The following is a 15,872-nucleotide window of genomic DNA, read 5'->3' as shown; positions in this document are numbered from 1 at the left end:
AAACATGTCAAACTCCTAGAATCCGTATAGAACTACACTACTTCTATTTTACATTTATTAGAATAGGGTTTTTCAACCTTTAAATGGATGTAGTCGAAACTCCTCTTGTATCATTTAATTTTCAACATTAGTAAATTTCTTCTCCTATGCCTGTGATTTTTTCCCGAAAAGGTTTCTACGTAAAATCTGTGTGTTTTATTTTTCATTTTCTTATTACTTTGCGATCGTTCTATTACCATTATCAACGTCTATTATAACAGATGCAGAGAACTACTACTTTAAAAATTGAATATCATGAAAGCAAGTTAAATTTGAGATTAATTTAAATTATATACTTAATATATAAAGGTGGACAACAACGAATTGTCACTGAATATCATGAAAACAAGTTAAATTTGAGATAAATTTTAATCATAAAATTAATATAAAAGGAAAGAAATGAATGCCAACAACCTCTTAGCCTAGTGACAAAGTATTGTGGTATAGGTATAAGAGTTTGAGTTTGATCGCAAACAATCTCATGACTAAATTAGCCAAAAAGGCTGGAAAAAATTGGTTGTTTAGGTTGATTTATGGCATATTTATTGGAATATGTCAATTTTGGAGAGAGAATATGAAAACGTGTCCTATTGGAGCGTTTTGCTGATTGTGCAAGAAAGCGTACCTCACTGGACGCGTTTTGCAAACTGTGCAGGAAAGCGCGCCTCGCTGGACACGTTTTCCCCAACTATAACATCCCCAACGGTCAAAAACTCCAATGACTAGTTTAATTGCTACGTAAACCTAAGCCATTTTCTCCATTTTTCATTCAAATCCAATTCTCTCAAGATTTTAGTTCTAAAATTTTCATTAAATTTCTCTTAAGTTCTGTTGATTTAATTTTGTATTTCAATTTTTATTCATTTTAATTGAATTTTGTAATGACAAATACTCTTGTTAGGTTGGATGACAACCACATTTTTGTGATCTAATTACAAATGATAAGAAAATATTTCTAATTTTTTAATTTTATATTTTGAAATAAAATACGTAGATATTTTATTTAAGAACTATTTAGGCTCAAAGAAGAATCTCTTACAAACGAACTAAAATAAAATTCCAAAACATAATAAAACACACGACCCAAAATTCTTAAAATTAAACAAAACCCAGATCCAGTTAAAGTGAGAGGTAGCTTTAGAGACTTCCGATGTCTTAGCTATATTCAATTAATCAGCCTCAACTCTTGAAAAGCAACAATTTATTCTTAGGAAGCTATAAAAATTTTATCTTCAAACTTTTCATCAGTACGCCACTTCATTTCTAATTCATCCATTGGGATTCATCTTCTTCAACTTATGTTCAGGGTATCCGTCAATCGCCGATTCGTTTCCACCTCTTCCGCAGCATAAGGAGGAATACTATTCACCAGATAACTATTCTCCCCTCTCTTTAGTCCCCGTTAGCTAGGATATGGATAACCTTATTTGATTCTCTGTGGGTAAATAAAAAAGCACAAGAGTCAAAACCTGTACATAACTACTTTGAATCTTTAATATAAATCTCAATCTCAAATCTATCTATCCCCTCTGCCCGTAGTTTCCTTATCACCGATCAAGCGTATTCTTTAATTTCTACCACCGACAACCCGAGATTTAGCCCTAACTGAATCACCTGAAGACACGTCATCGCCTCCACTGCAAAAACTGACGGTATGTTCTCACACATGACTATCTTTGAGCTTATAACCATGAAATTTTTATCTCCAACCACTACCCCTGAGTAGGGGTGTGCACAATTAGGATAAAACCGAAAAAATTTAGTTAACCGGCCGAATTCGGTTAATCGGTCGGTTAACCGAATTTTTTGGGTCGGGGGTCGGTGAAAGATTTTTTGATTTTTCGGTTAACGGTTAATTCGGTTTGAAACCAATCGATTAACTGAATTTTTTTGGTTTAACTGAATTTTACTGGGTAAATACCATGGGCCTCAAAAAGGTTAAATTAAACCCAGCCCAATTTATTTTCTCTCCTCCAAGAACCGAACGTTTTCTCAGCACTCAGCAATCGACTTTCACTTAACACAAATCCTATCTCTTTCTTCCTTACAATCTCAGTCGGATCGGGAAAACTTAGATCCACCATTTTCACACCTTTTTGCTATCCATTTCTCTTCCACCACACCAATACTCAGACCCAGGTTTGCTTTCTTCTAATTTCCCTTTCATTTTTTTTTTCAATTTCTTCAATGGGTCTTTATTGAATCTCTAGTTCTAGAAATTGATCGTTAACTTTGATGTTTAGTAATTAGTAGTGTTGGAGAATAAAACGTGAGAGAGATAAAAAAATATGTAAGAAATTTGCTCTCTTATTAATGAATTCTGAATGAGTAAAAATAAAGAATAAATGCCTATATTTATAGGCTTACATGGAAACTAACTTAACATAAAAATAGCTAACAAATTATTTGGTCAAACTAAAAAATCTGAAACTACCAAGATACTACCAAGATTTTCTAAACATCCCACTAATATGTTATTTTGAATTATTCTCAACACCCCCCTTAATTCAAAGTTGCAGACACCAAGTAAACTTCTAAAATAGCAAATCTTCTCTTTTGATAATGCTTTTGTTAACATTTCTGCAACTGCTCTTCAGTGTTGCAATATTCCAAAGATATCTCCTCTTTTGCTACCAAATCACGAATGAAATGATAATGAATATCTATGTGCTTTGTTCTACTATGAAATGTTGGATTCTTTGTCATGGAGATCGTGGATTTGTTGTCACAAAATATGGTAGTTGCACATTTCTGCTCTTGTTGGAGATCAGTTAACATTCTCCTTAGCCTAATGGCTTGACAAGCTGTTGCAGTTGCTGCGACATATTCAGCCTCTGAGGTTGACAATGTTGTTGTAGCTTGCTTCTTAGAACTCCAAGTGATCACCCCAAAACCTAGAGTAAAAACAAATGCTGATACACTTCTTCTGTCATCTAGAGAACTTGATCAATCACTGTCTGTGAACCCACACAATTTGAAATTTGAAGTTTTTTAGTACCAAATGCCATACTCCAAAGTTCCAGCAATGTATCGCAAGACTCGTTTTGCTGCTCCATAATGAACCTTTGAAGGTTGCTGCATAAACCTGGAAATAACACCAACAGAAAATGCAATATCGGGTCTAGTGTGAGTCAAATAGATTAAACCTCCAACCAAGTTTCTAAACCTCCTTGCATCTGTCATTTCTTCTCCATCCTCTTGCTCCAATTTTTTATTGATATTCATGGGTGTAGCTGCAGGCTTGCAATTAAGCATACTAAATTTACTGAGAAGATCCTTAGCATATTTCCATTGTGAGATAAAAATTCCATCGTCAGCTTGATGAATTTCAAGACTGAGGAAATAATGCAATAAACCCATATCGGACATCTCAAATTCATTCATCATTTGAGACTTAAATTCATCAACAAGTAAGTTAGAGGAACTAGTATAAATGATATCATCAATGTAAAGACAAACAATAATGAAACCATTTTTACCTTCCTTTTTCACGTACAAGGTGGGCTCATTCTCACTTCTCATGTACCCTTTCTTTTGAAAATACCCATCGATCTTGTTGTACCATGGTCGAGGGGCCTGCTTCAATCCGTACAATGCCTTTTTCAGCTTGTAAACCTTTGTTTCGTTTCCCTCCTCTATGAAACCTTCTGGTTGTGTTATATAAACTTCCTCCTGTAGATCTCCATTGAGGAACGCTGATTTGACATCAAATTGGTAAACATGCCATTGTAATTGTGCAGCCATTGCTAGAACAAGCCTCACCATTTCGAACCAAGCTACTGGAGAGAAAGTTTCTTCGAAATTAATACCATATTGCTGTGCATAACCTTTCGCTACAAAACGAGCTTTGTGCTTTTGGATGCTTCCATCTGTACCAAATTTTGTTTTGAACACCTACTTCAAACCAATTGCATTTTTATCTTCCGGCAAGTTGACCATCTCCCAAGTTTCATTCTTTTCGATGGATTGTATCTCCTCCATCATTTCCTTTTTCTATTCTTCCTTATCAGCAGCTTCTTCATAATACAAAGGATCTGAAACGACTAGAGCAAATTGACAGGATGTATAAGTGTCATCAGCATATTTTGGATTCGGCTTTTTGACCCTTGTTGATCTTCTTAGTGGAACTGACTCGTCAGAAGATTCTTCAAGTGTTGTAGATGTTGCTGGTACAGACTCCTCTTTTTTATCTATAGAATCTTTGATGGGAAAAGAGATCTCCTATCTTCTTCTTCATCAGGTTCAAGTATGTCAATGAACCTGTACTCCACCAAGTCCCATAGCTCTTGCGATCTGAGCAATGTCCTCACCTTGATGCTCCACCACTCATATTTCTCACAATTGAAAAATGGGTATGAGTGGTTGAGAGGAAGAAAAACTAGCTGATGCCATTCCAAAAACACTCACTCAATCTTCTCTCATGTTTCCCAAAGACCCCAAACTAAGTGTTTCTCTCAAATCCCTAATGGACCCAAACCTCACTTTCACTAAATTGCCTAAAGGATCCAACCTGGCTCTGATACCAAATTTGTTGGAGAATAAAACGTGAGAGAGATAAAAAATATGTAGAAAAGTTGCTCTCCTATTAATGAATTCTGAATGAGTAAAAACAAAGAATGAATGCCTATATTTATAGGCTTACATGGAAACTAACTTAACATAAAAATAGCTAACAAATTATTTGGTCAAACTAAAAAATCTGAAACTACCAAGATACTACCAAGATTTTCTAAATATCCCACTAATATGTTATTTTGAATTATTCTCAACAAGTAGAACTTTTCAGTGGTAATGATTTGCAAGTGTTTAGTTTATTTTGGCATTTTCTATATCTTTTTGATCATGTTCTTTCTTTTTTTTTTTATTGATATTTCTGGCAGATATATTTTAGGGTTTTGTTTTGTTTGCTTTTTAATGTTAATTGGTCTTATTTATGCTATAAGAATTATTGTGTACAAGTTCTTGAATTGCATTGCACCTTTTAACTTTGGGGTTTCAAATCCCATGCCCATTTATTTATGTACTGCTGCTAATTTTTGGATTCTGGATATTTACCTGCAATCGATACTCTCAACCCTTTTACTTCAACCGTACCTTACTTACATAATCCCAGCCGCAAGCCAACCTTGCATCGCTTGCTCAATCATTGCTGCTATCTGCTTCAGTAGCCTGCTTCTCCAATTGGCTACTGCCGATTGCTACATTGAATTGCTGCTACACTAACTGCTACGACATTTGTTGGTAATTTGCTGCCCATTTCAACCAAGACAACTTGCTACCTTATAGTTCACTTTGCTGCTATTTTGATGGTCAAGTTGTCCTTATTCAGTTATTCCTTGCTGCTATTGAACCGATTAAGGCCTTTGTCGCACCAATTCTTTAGTAAAGTTATTGCCTTTAGAAGCTGTTGTTGTTGCCATTCAAAATTATTGTTACATTTCCAACTCCTTGTCTTGACAAGTGTTTTAGTTTGCCACTAAGAATATAAGCTTGTGAAGGTGCATGCTTTACTTTTATTCAAAATTATTGTTACATTTCCAACTCCTGAGCAAGATTTTTTAATGTTAAAAATATTAAATTTAATTTTTTTTTATAATCAAGCTAAAGATAAAATTTTGACAACATATATACATAATCTAACTTCGAAAGCATCCCCTATAATTGAACCCATACCTTAACACCCCCCAATTCAAAAAAAAAATTGGGACATACACCCTCAGCTGAAAATCAAGAATATATAAGACATTGCTCCAAAATCTACTGCCATTTGCTAAGCACACTTACCATTAAAAACAAAACAAGTGGCGTTCAAAAACAAGCCCACATATCGAGTGCTAACAAGCTAAAAAAGTCAAACTTTTATAGTTAAAATGAATTGAAAAGGAAAACAGGCATCCACTGTAATTTGGCTTGAAGCTAGCCGTACACGTTTCTTGCAGCTAATTGACAGTAATAAGTTGTTAGTGCTCTGCCCACATTCCCTCCATGCTCCTGAACCAGATTCAAGAAAAGCACATCAAGAAACCTAATTAACAATACATAAAACCCTATAAACTAATGTTGCAGTTCAAGAAATTGATAATACCCTAAAACTAGTTTTTTTCTCAAAATCAAGAACTTACCTACTGCATTTGCACCGCAACCATTTCTCTCTCGCTAGTTGCCTGCACAAAAATTCTATGGCCTCCCGACTTTAGTGTCAACATACTCTGACATGAAAATTGGAGAAAAGATAGAGAACGAAGATTTCAAGTTATACCTTCTAATATGAACAACTTTAATCAAAGTGTGATGGGGACTCTAGAGAGCAAATCCTCCATCACTGCCCCTTTCCAAAATTATGTCACGTGTTTTTCCTTTTTATTTTGTTGTAATTATTTTTTAATCAAATCAATTCATCTCTTATATAATTTATAGAATAGAAAATTAGGTTTTGTTGAAGATTGCTCTATATGTTGAGTTTCTTGAATTAAATCTGTAACATTCTGTAAATCAACTTTTTCATTACGATACAATTAGATATTGTATTTTGCAGGTTGGGAAAATGGAGTGTTAGCACAATTCTATCACCTATTTATAGGTTTTAGTTTTGGGGTTTGCTTAGGTTTTTACAAGTAAATCTACATCACTTTCTCGCACATTTTATACTATTCCTAATGATGCTCTCGGTCCCTATATTCTTTCCATATTTAAAATTTAATCCCTTTATTTTAATTTAAAAATTTAGAAATCCAGATAAGTAAACAAAAATCTTGAATATAAGGTTGTAACCAAAATATGTTTATTAGAGTTAGAATGTCTAAATTTCGAATGAGTAGAAGAATTAGACCATCAATAATAACAAATCGAAGGCCATCGGCAATTCATGGGAATTTGCAAACTTAGAAAAGCTTGTCACGTAGATCTGCGTACAGTCCATAGAGTGAATTTTGTCGGAATTTGCTAACTTCGTACCATGAATTGAGTGCTTCAAGGTTCTTGTCTGTCCCAGAAAATGCTAACTGTATGCCCAAGTTGCACCCATTTTGCCCACATTTTGAGGTTGGTCTTGCACAGTCTTGGTTGTTGAGACAAGTAGCTGACTCTCCGGAGCATGAATCACAACCAGAACTTTTCCAAAATAAATTTTGTAGAGTACCTTGTTTGAATTCAAGAACCTATGGATTTAAAACAAACTAAATATGTTATCTAAGCAAAAAATAAAAATAAAGGTAAAAATAAGATCTAATTTCAGTTTTAATCCCTCTATTATATTAAAATTTAAGATCTAATCTCTTTTTTTAGGGGGAATTGTTGAGATGGAAGGGGTATAAGTTCGGGGTTCAAACTTTTAACTTGATATAAATTGTAAACTTAAAATTAATGAAAATCTTTTTGTCATTGCGCTAATGGTTAAATTGATAACACCGTAAATTAATTAATAGTTAATTTAGTTTACATTTTAGCGGTAGCAATTAACAATGTTATCAATTTAGACATATTAATGATATTATAAAAAAAATTGAAAGATTAATCTCAAATTCCGAAATAGTAGAGGAGATTAGTTCAATTGACATCGAAAATTGTTTGAGAACTCTAAGAGCTTGCAAGTTCAAGACTCTTAAAGATGACATTATATGCGTAATGTCTTCTCAAGTATGATTAGGCTGGAAATATAACTAAATAACCCATTAATGAGGTTCTTACCAAAGTGAAGCTAGTTATGGTGTTTTTGTCATCGGCAACCATTATCGGTAATGATCTGGCTGCATATTTCCTCCCTGCAAATGCTACCATGTATCCACCAGCTTTAAGCTTAAAATCCAAGAAAAAAAGGAAAGAAGAAAAAAGTTTCAAAATTTTTGGAAGTTTTGATTAACATTTGCATTTACCTACTAATTCTCATAACATAATACGATTTTTCTAGTTCTACAAAACAAAACCCAAGGCTTAACCTAATTGATTTATGTTGAAAAGCTTGATTTGTTTAGAAATAATAAAAATAAAAGTGTTTAAACGTAATCGTCACAGTCCAACGCGACATACATGCAGAAACAAGAAAGAAACACCAAAATTATTGCAATAAATATCAAGCTATGGACAAGACATGAAATACAAAAAACTGTATGCCCTAAACAATCTCTGTCTCTTTGATTGATAACAAATCAATATGTCTATGGTAAAATATATAAAAAGAAATCAAGGTAAAAAATATACGTACGAGATCGCTGCCATTGATGGTAAGGAGAGAAATTTCGTCTAGCTTTGGCCTAAAAACAGCAAGTTGTGCACTTTTGGTGGCTAAACCAAGGCGACTATCACATGGAGAAAGCTGCACATTTTCGAAGGAGAAAAATTCCTTTTTTGAAAATGCAACACCAAATGTAAACCCATCTAGTTTCTGCACTTTGGCATCATCACATGGACTGTAAACATCATTGGTATCATCTGCCATTGAACCAATCATCATCATCATCATCATCATCAACATCATCATCTCCATGACGGGTTCTCTCCAATTCTTATGATAAGCCTCTCTGCAAATTTATGAATCTAAAGAAGAATTACATTAATGCTTTGTTTGGTGATGATAATAACAAAGAAAAATAACAACAACAAAAAAGACTTCCTAATGCTAAAATCCAAACAAGAAACAAGAAACAAAAACTCTTTCACTAACGATGATTACTAAAATTTACATTAGAACTGAAGACCTAAAGAAAAACATACCAGAATGTGTGTAATCAAGCTAAATATTGTTTAAAGGAACTAAAGATGGTCTTAAAACTAAGTTGTAAAATAAGATTTTAATGGATTGTAGTAATCTTTTATGTAATATTGATGGGGCTGTTAATGTTGTTGTTATGTTGAGGTTCGTGATTCATGGGGGAAGAAACGTAGGACGCGCCCAAACGGTTTTATCGGCAGGCCACGTGGATCTTTGTCTCCAAAAGGATTCACATGGAACTTGGGATTAGGTTTTGAAATTGAAAAAGAAAGCCAAAATATCATATTTTGTATACATATTTGAAACTCTATTTAAATACTTGAAATTGGATATAATTGAGAGATAATTAATATAAAATCATTAAAAATATGTACGAAAGATAAAAATTATTTGATGGTTAAGAAATAGTGATTCAAAAAGGAAAATTATTTAATGGATCGTTTTATAGATTTCATGCATCATCAAGTTATAATAAAATGACAGCTGAAATTTCTTTGATCCTTGCGACTTCTTGTCCTACATTCCAAGACTCTCAAGCACCGTTATAAGACATCAACAATAAATTATAATCCAAAATAAGTATCAACAATATATACTAAGGATCAGTGGCGAATCTAAAGGGGGGTTGGCATAGGCCCCGGCCCCCCCTAAAAAGTAAAATTACTATTTAAATCTTTAATTTTTTTAAAAATTTTAAATTAGTAAAAATAAATGTATATTTTGCCCTCCTAAAATTATAAATTTTCGATTTAATCCTTTAAAAATTATAAAGATATAGACTATAAAAATTAAAATTTCATTCGGCCCCTTAAAAGATTGTTCTGGCTTTGCCCCTGCCAAGGATATCATGTCACATAAAACACCAACGAAAGAGCAATATATACCAAGAATGAGAGGAACAAGGGAACGCCATAGGTGTGTTTGGGTGTTTGTAGACAATCTCCCAGGGAGGATGAATTGGAGATGGCTAAGGCTTGACACTTTTATCCCTTAATCAATTAGGAGGCTTCAATCTATGGTTTGCTTTATATTTGCTTGAGTAAGGATAAATAATCGTAGTTTTGTTGCTTATAAAGATAAGAATAACTCACCTGGTCAAAACTGATAACTCTCCATCGTGTGCACAGGTTGTCTTAAAGGTGTGGAAAGAGATGTGCCAACACTTGAAAGTGAAACCACACTGTAGGTTGTGTATCCAGAGGGACTATACCTTCTTTTTAGAGCTTATTGTTCATGACATTCTATGGTGTTTCATCCTGTTGTGTGATTATATCTAAACAGTATCAACGCATCAGAACACAACTCATGATTGAGCTTGAGAAAACGACATGACTTTAAATTTGGATCAATGTTCAGTCGGCCATGGAATCCATATCATACCGTTTTACTGACTAGAGGTTTACAAAGGTTCATACATGATTACTAACGTTGATCTCGGGCTCATCTTTTCTTATCTCTACTTAATGAATATTTCAGGTCCCTTACAATCCTACAACAAACCAATTTTTTGCTGAAGAGGGATTGGGATATTATAATTGAACACACTTATAGGGAATGCAATGTTGTTCATTCTTTAACTAAGATGGCATTGAGCTCACCGTTGGAGACTCAAACTTAAAGGTATCCATCGGATGAAGCGCTTAATTTACTTCGTGATGATGCTATTCTAGTGACTAAAGGGAGGGTATGCTATGATTAATTGATTTCTAATTTGCTTTTTGTTCCCACAAAAGAAACTAATATTATTGAATTTTTTTTACCCTATTTGCATTTAGATGTACAATTATCAAAATATTTATTTGTTTATTTTTGAATTTTTTTTCAATTGAGTTCGTGTTTATGTCCATTTAAGTCATGACATCAATTCAATAAATTTGATTATTAGTATAAATATATTACTTATACCCAAATTTTAGATTCAAAGTGATACTTGTCAAAAGATCGAGTGGCCCACACGACTTGATAAACTTAGCTTGCCTTGGTTTAAAACCTGGATGATGATTTTTTTATCTTAAGTTGGCCATACTAAGGTCAAGTTCAAATTAAATGATTTTAAAATATTTTTATTTATATTTAATTATAATATATTTTATAAATTTACATATTTTTAAAATTTTTAAATTTAATTAGATATTTTTAAACTACATTTAATTTATCAATAAAATAATAATAAAATCCTTTTCCTTTTGAATATTATCAAGTGAGAGAAAACGCATTTCCTACAACTAGAAAGAAAGAAATGAACAAGAAAATAATAAGTAGGGCCATAAATTCAAATAAAATTTTTTGGGAGAAAAATCATGAAAGACCCAACCATCAATCTTTGAAAACTCAATATTTTTACATAAATTTTTATAATTTTTCAATGAACCCGTTATTAATAGATGATCCAACCCGATCTAATATTTAAATAATAGTGTATATTATAGCATAAAAGAAGATTGGTTTATATGGTATTGAAAAGTTTAGATACCTATAAGCAAATTGTTCAAAAACATGCCAAAAAAAAAAAAAAGAAGAAGAAAATTTATGGATATTACTTTGGATGAGCTAATTAAATAGTGGAGTGAAAAAAAAAGCGTTTAATTTGATTGAGAATGGAAAAGAGTTTAGTTTCTTAATTTAGGTTTATTAGTATCATTCTTTTAAAATTTTATCAGAATTGTTAACAGTCTAATGGATTATTTGGAATTTTTGTATTCTGGCAAAGGGAACATCTCGCGCATGTTTGAGGTGTGCAAAGCCTTTTATCGTGCTGAAAAAGAGGCCACGTCCATCACTGCTTATTTATGGACCTCAAGAAAACTTATGAAGAACTGAATATGTTGTTACCATTCAGTTTAGACATCAAAGTGCAGCAAGCTCAATGAGAGCAAATGGCGGTGATGAGTTGTTTAGCTGGTCTTCCTTCTGAGTTTGAGGCTGCGAAATCTCAGATTCTTTCTTGTGGGGAAATTACGCCTCTTCAAGATGCCTTCTCCAGAGTTCTTTGTACATAGGCCATTATGTCTATACCGAAAAATATGATACTTGTCACTAAAGGAGGCAACCATGATTTTGTCCGAAAGCGCGCGGACTCGTAGAGGAAGGGGAAATGAAGAGAAAACAGTCGATGGCCGCAATACTGTTTCAGGGAACATTGAGTGTTATTATTGCCATGAGTTGGCTCACACTAAACGGGATTGTAGAAAGCTACAGAATCACATTCCTAGAATGTTACCACTGCACCTAGTCATATAACACCCCACGCTCGACTCGATCGTCGAATCTGAATGCCTGACGTCACATTATTTTGCCAAAGTAATTTAGACTAAATAAATTTCCGCAACTTTAATATGTGAACATCAGACAATTTCAAATCAATCATCACTACTATCCATGTACATGCATTATAGATTTCAAATATCTTTAATGATTAAATCCCTAGTTTACACGGGATAGAGGTAGGAGTAAGAATTTGAATCCAAGCTTCTACTATCACATACGTACAATATGTCTCAAGACTAAAAGATTCTTGTCTCGAGTCCTAGCAATATTTGTCTTGAGACATGTTCAACGTGTCTCAAGACTCAAACTCAAACTCAAAAAAATACAAAACAGCCATTTTTGTTCTTGTGACATCAGGATATGTTCATACTGTCTCAAGACACTAACGTAAAATAACCTAAAATGAACATTTACAAGCTTACAACTTACTAACAATTTCACACCTACCTTATACCAACTTATTACCAATCACTTATGCTTCAAATTAACATTCTAGACATATTTATACACGGCATTTAAAAACCACCACAGGCTAACAAAGTCAATCATATAAGTGAACTCTTATAATCAAACATTTTAACTTGCCAAATCAAGAATTGAAATTGGTTTCATAAACTACATAAGATCAAATACCAGAACATACCAAAGCCAACAAAATAAGCATTCAATAATGAGACTCAACCTAGGTATATGCCATTAATTAGATGTGCATACAACATGTACAAACATGAGTTGAGTTGAGTCACTAACCTTGAATGCTTTACAACCTCAATCTATTAAAATTAATCTGAGACTTGCGCACAAAAACAAACATAACCATATGTTGAATATTGATTACTTTAGCTAATATAATTCAAATTTAATTATAACATAATATAAATCAAATAAATAAGTCAAGTAACATGAATATACATATTAATCAAAACCATTTCATTATCAATATCCATATAAACAAATATTCACATGAACCATGAAATTCTCCGGTAATCTATAGTCATTTACCACATAACCATGTAATGTTTACTTACACATATCAAGTTTCAATACACCTCTAAAGTATTTGCATCTATTTAATCATATCAAACCATATCTCTTATTGTCATTATATTTCCATTTCAATAACACATATACTTAGCATAAAATTTCACATTTTAATCACATTTAATTATCATTTATATTACACATTCATTTTCTCGTTTTGTCCCCTATTAACTGACTCAGATTTGGTCCACCAACACACCAGTATATGTATCAAAGTGCTAATCGGGCATAAATGCACCGATCCCACCAATCATACCAGAATATGCTAGGGGTATTTGAGTTGGTGATACATTCTCAATCCCTAGGGTATTAGAGAACTATCACAATATAATACGTGCATGCATAGCGTTGAATCTCCCACCTATCAAAACGAATCTTATGGTGTGCCAACTATACTCGTAACTCTATTCGACAAGGTTAATAGGCCATTATTCACTATTAGTAATTCATCAAAACACATTATAATCAAAGCAACATACCATTATCATAATACGATTTCATAATCACTAATATTTATATTTTTTGATGCATCTCAATAATGTTTGACATCAATATTGTCCGAATGTATCACAAAATATATATCCAACAAAGATAGCAATCAAAAATCATATAACAAGCATGTACACGTTCGTTAAACACATTACGTGTCAAGGAGTTAAGGATATACATGCCTTTTAAACATGTTCACTTTTGATATCTTTCTAATTCCAATTACTTATTGATCTAAGTATAGAAGATATATATATATTGAAAATCAAACATGAGAGCACAAACTTAGATATATACATAAATTCAACACTTACCGCTCATAATACATAAGATTAATATTTTTTCTATTTACTCCTTGTGCTTAAATTAATTCTATATATATTATCTTCCAAGTGATAATGTACATGTACGCTTAATTATCATAATCCAATAATTTCCATTAAAACATGTAGTCAAAATTATTAATTATAATCAAAACAACAACTAACGTTAATAATTCCACAAGTCAAATATTTAATTATTTTATGTGATGAAAAGAAAGTATATTAGCCCAAATCAATTTCATTATTCGTCGTGTTCTCACCTTGTCTTTAGTTACGTTTGATAATTCGTTTACAAAATAATACTAGTACATATTTAAAATAGGCACAACCAACACCAAACATAATTAAATTCTTTACAATTAAGTCCCTTTATGGTACTCGATCTCATTATTGACTCGATCGAATCAAAATTATTTATTAACAAACCTCAAAATTTTCATCCCTTACAATTAAATCCTTAATACCACTTAGTTAATCATATAACCTTAATTAAAACTTGAATCAACCACTTCCACCACATTTCTAACATAAACTTATAATAACTAAGCTTAATTCTCAACAATTCCTTGGTTTTACTCTATAAATTCAATAATGATAACTTCAGTAGTAATTCTCTTCAATACTAAAATTAAATAAGTGGGTTGAATAAACTAAGCTCGATAAATGAAAAATCCATGAAAATTATTAAAGAGCATGCATGTATACCTTAAATTCAATGGCCGATCATGGGAGATAAAACCAAGCTTTCTCCTTTCTTCCAATTTCGGTTCTAAGGGAGAAGAAGGATACCACTTTTAACACACATAATTATTAGAAGGAAAAATAATTATATTATAATCAATGGCTATTATCTCATTAGACTTAATAAAAAGGAAATTGGTGGCTATGATGGAGCGGTGCCACTACTCCAATATATCATGGTCTAATTACATTTAGACCTTTGGTGGATTTGTTATCCAAGTCCCTGGTCCTTGAAAACCATGTCTTATATCACTTAATAATTTGAAATACAATCCACTTTTCATGTCTTCTCTGTGTGACAGCTAAATAATAATTTAATGTCACTTGATGCGATGCTCAAATTCGAAAATTTAATTCCATCAGTCGTTGAGGAGACGTGAGTTACAACACTGGGCATTTCGAGGTGTTACATAATCGACTTATATTTAGCTCATTCACTATCTATGATTTATCAATCGTCAAACTGTATATTAATCAATAAAAAATAAGATCATACATATTTTCCGTCAAAATCTTTTTGGAAAAAAAAATCACGAGGAGAGGAGAAGAAATTCACTAATAATAAAAAAATGAATGGTTTAAGAGGAATTTCGACTACATCTATTTAATGGTTGAAAAACATTGTTCTAATCAAAGTCAAATAGTAGAAGTATAGTTCTATACAGGCTCAACTTGTGTAGTATGGCTCCATAGATCCCCTTATTTTGTCATTGTATTTATTTCTTCAACAAGTGACGAGATTCGGGTCACACAAACTCTAACAAACCCTTAACCTACCATCTTTTTGAGGACATACTTAGTTCTTACTTAATCATCTCGATTTAGTCACCTTACTATTTGGTCCATGTACTGCTTAATTAACAAGCTTCCAACCTAGCCCATATTGCAACGACCCAATTTTAGTCAATGTTAAAAATGTGGTTTCGAAATTGAATTTCATAAAGCGAGTAAGTAAAATTATGAATAAAAGAATTTACATGTTTAATTTGAAAATATATTAGTGGACAATCAAGTAATTAAATCGGTATAAGGACTAACTTGAAATGCAGTTGCTATTAAGTTTTAATTTAAGAAATGATTGAGGCATAACTAATAATTATGCAAGTGACCTAATGGCTATTTAACCATTATTAAATATAAGTTTAGTGGGATGGAATGATTATATTCCTCCATTGTCACTAATTTGTCTTATTATCTTATTATGGTTAAACCTTGTATTATTAACTATCTGATGATGATTAATTAAGTTAATTAATTCATTAATC

The 15,872-nt window shown here is 32.4% G+C and overlaps 1 protein-coding gene and 1 long non-coding RNA gene across 3 annotated transcripts; both read right to left on the bottom strand.

The window, feature by feature from the left end:
- Positions 1 to 6,775: 6,775 nt before the first annotated feature.
- LOC105784567 (uncharacterized) lies at positions 6,776 to 8,899 on the bottom strand. 2 transcript variants are annotated; one of them, XM_012610470.2, is made up of 4 exons: positions 8,749 to 8,899; positions 8,240 to 8,571; positions 7,726 to 7,833; positions 6,776 to 7,196 (listed from the first exon to the last, which is right to left on the bottom strand). In XM_012610470.2, the coding sequence occupies exons 2-4, from the start codon at positions 8,519 to 8,521 to the stop codon at positions 6,921 to 6,923; spliced, it is 666 nt and encodes a 221-aa protein (XP_012465924.1). In that variant the 5' UTR covers positions 8,522 to 8,571; positions 8,749 to 8,899; the 3' UTR covers positions 6,776 to 6,920. The 2 variants fall into 2 exon arrangements, with proteins under 2 accessions (XP_012465924.1, XP_012465925.1); XM_012610471.2 differs by having other exon boundaries at positions 8,240 to 8,555; positions 8,749 to 8,885.
- Positions 8,900 to 11,473: 2,574 nt separating this feature from the next.
- Positions 11,474 to 14,665, bottom strand: LOC128036243 (uncharacterized). The gene is made up of 2 exons (XR_008193030.1): positions 14,572 to 14,665; positions 11,474 to 11,870 (listed from the first exon to the last, which is right to left on the bottom strand). It is a non-coding gene; the product is annotated as an uncharacterized LOC128036243 (long non-coding RNA).
- Between the last annotated feature and the right edge of the window lie 1,207 nt (positions 14,666 to 15,872).

The sequence above is a fragment of the Gossypium raimondii genome, chromosome 13 (assembly GCF_025698545.1).
Source record: "Gossypium raimondii isolate GPD5lz chromosome 13, ASM2569854v1, whole genome shotgun sequence".
Taxonomy (NCBI): Eukaryota; Viridiplantae; Streptophyta; class Magnoliopsida; order Malvales; family Malvaceae; genus Gossypium; species Gossypium raimondii.
This window is presented reverse-complemented; position numbering and strand designations above follow the sequence as displayed.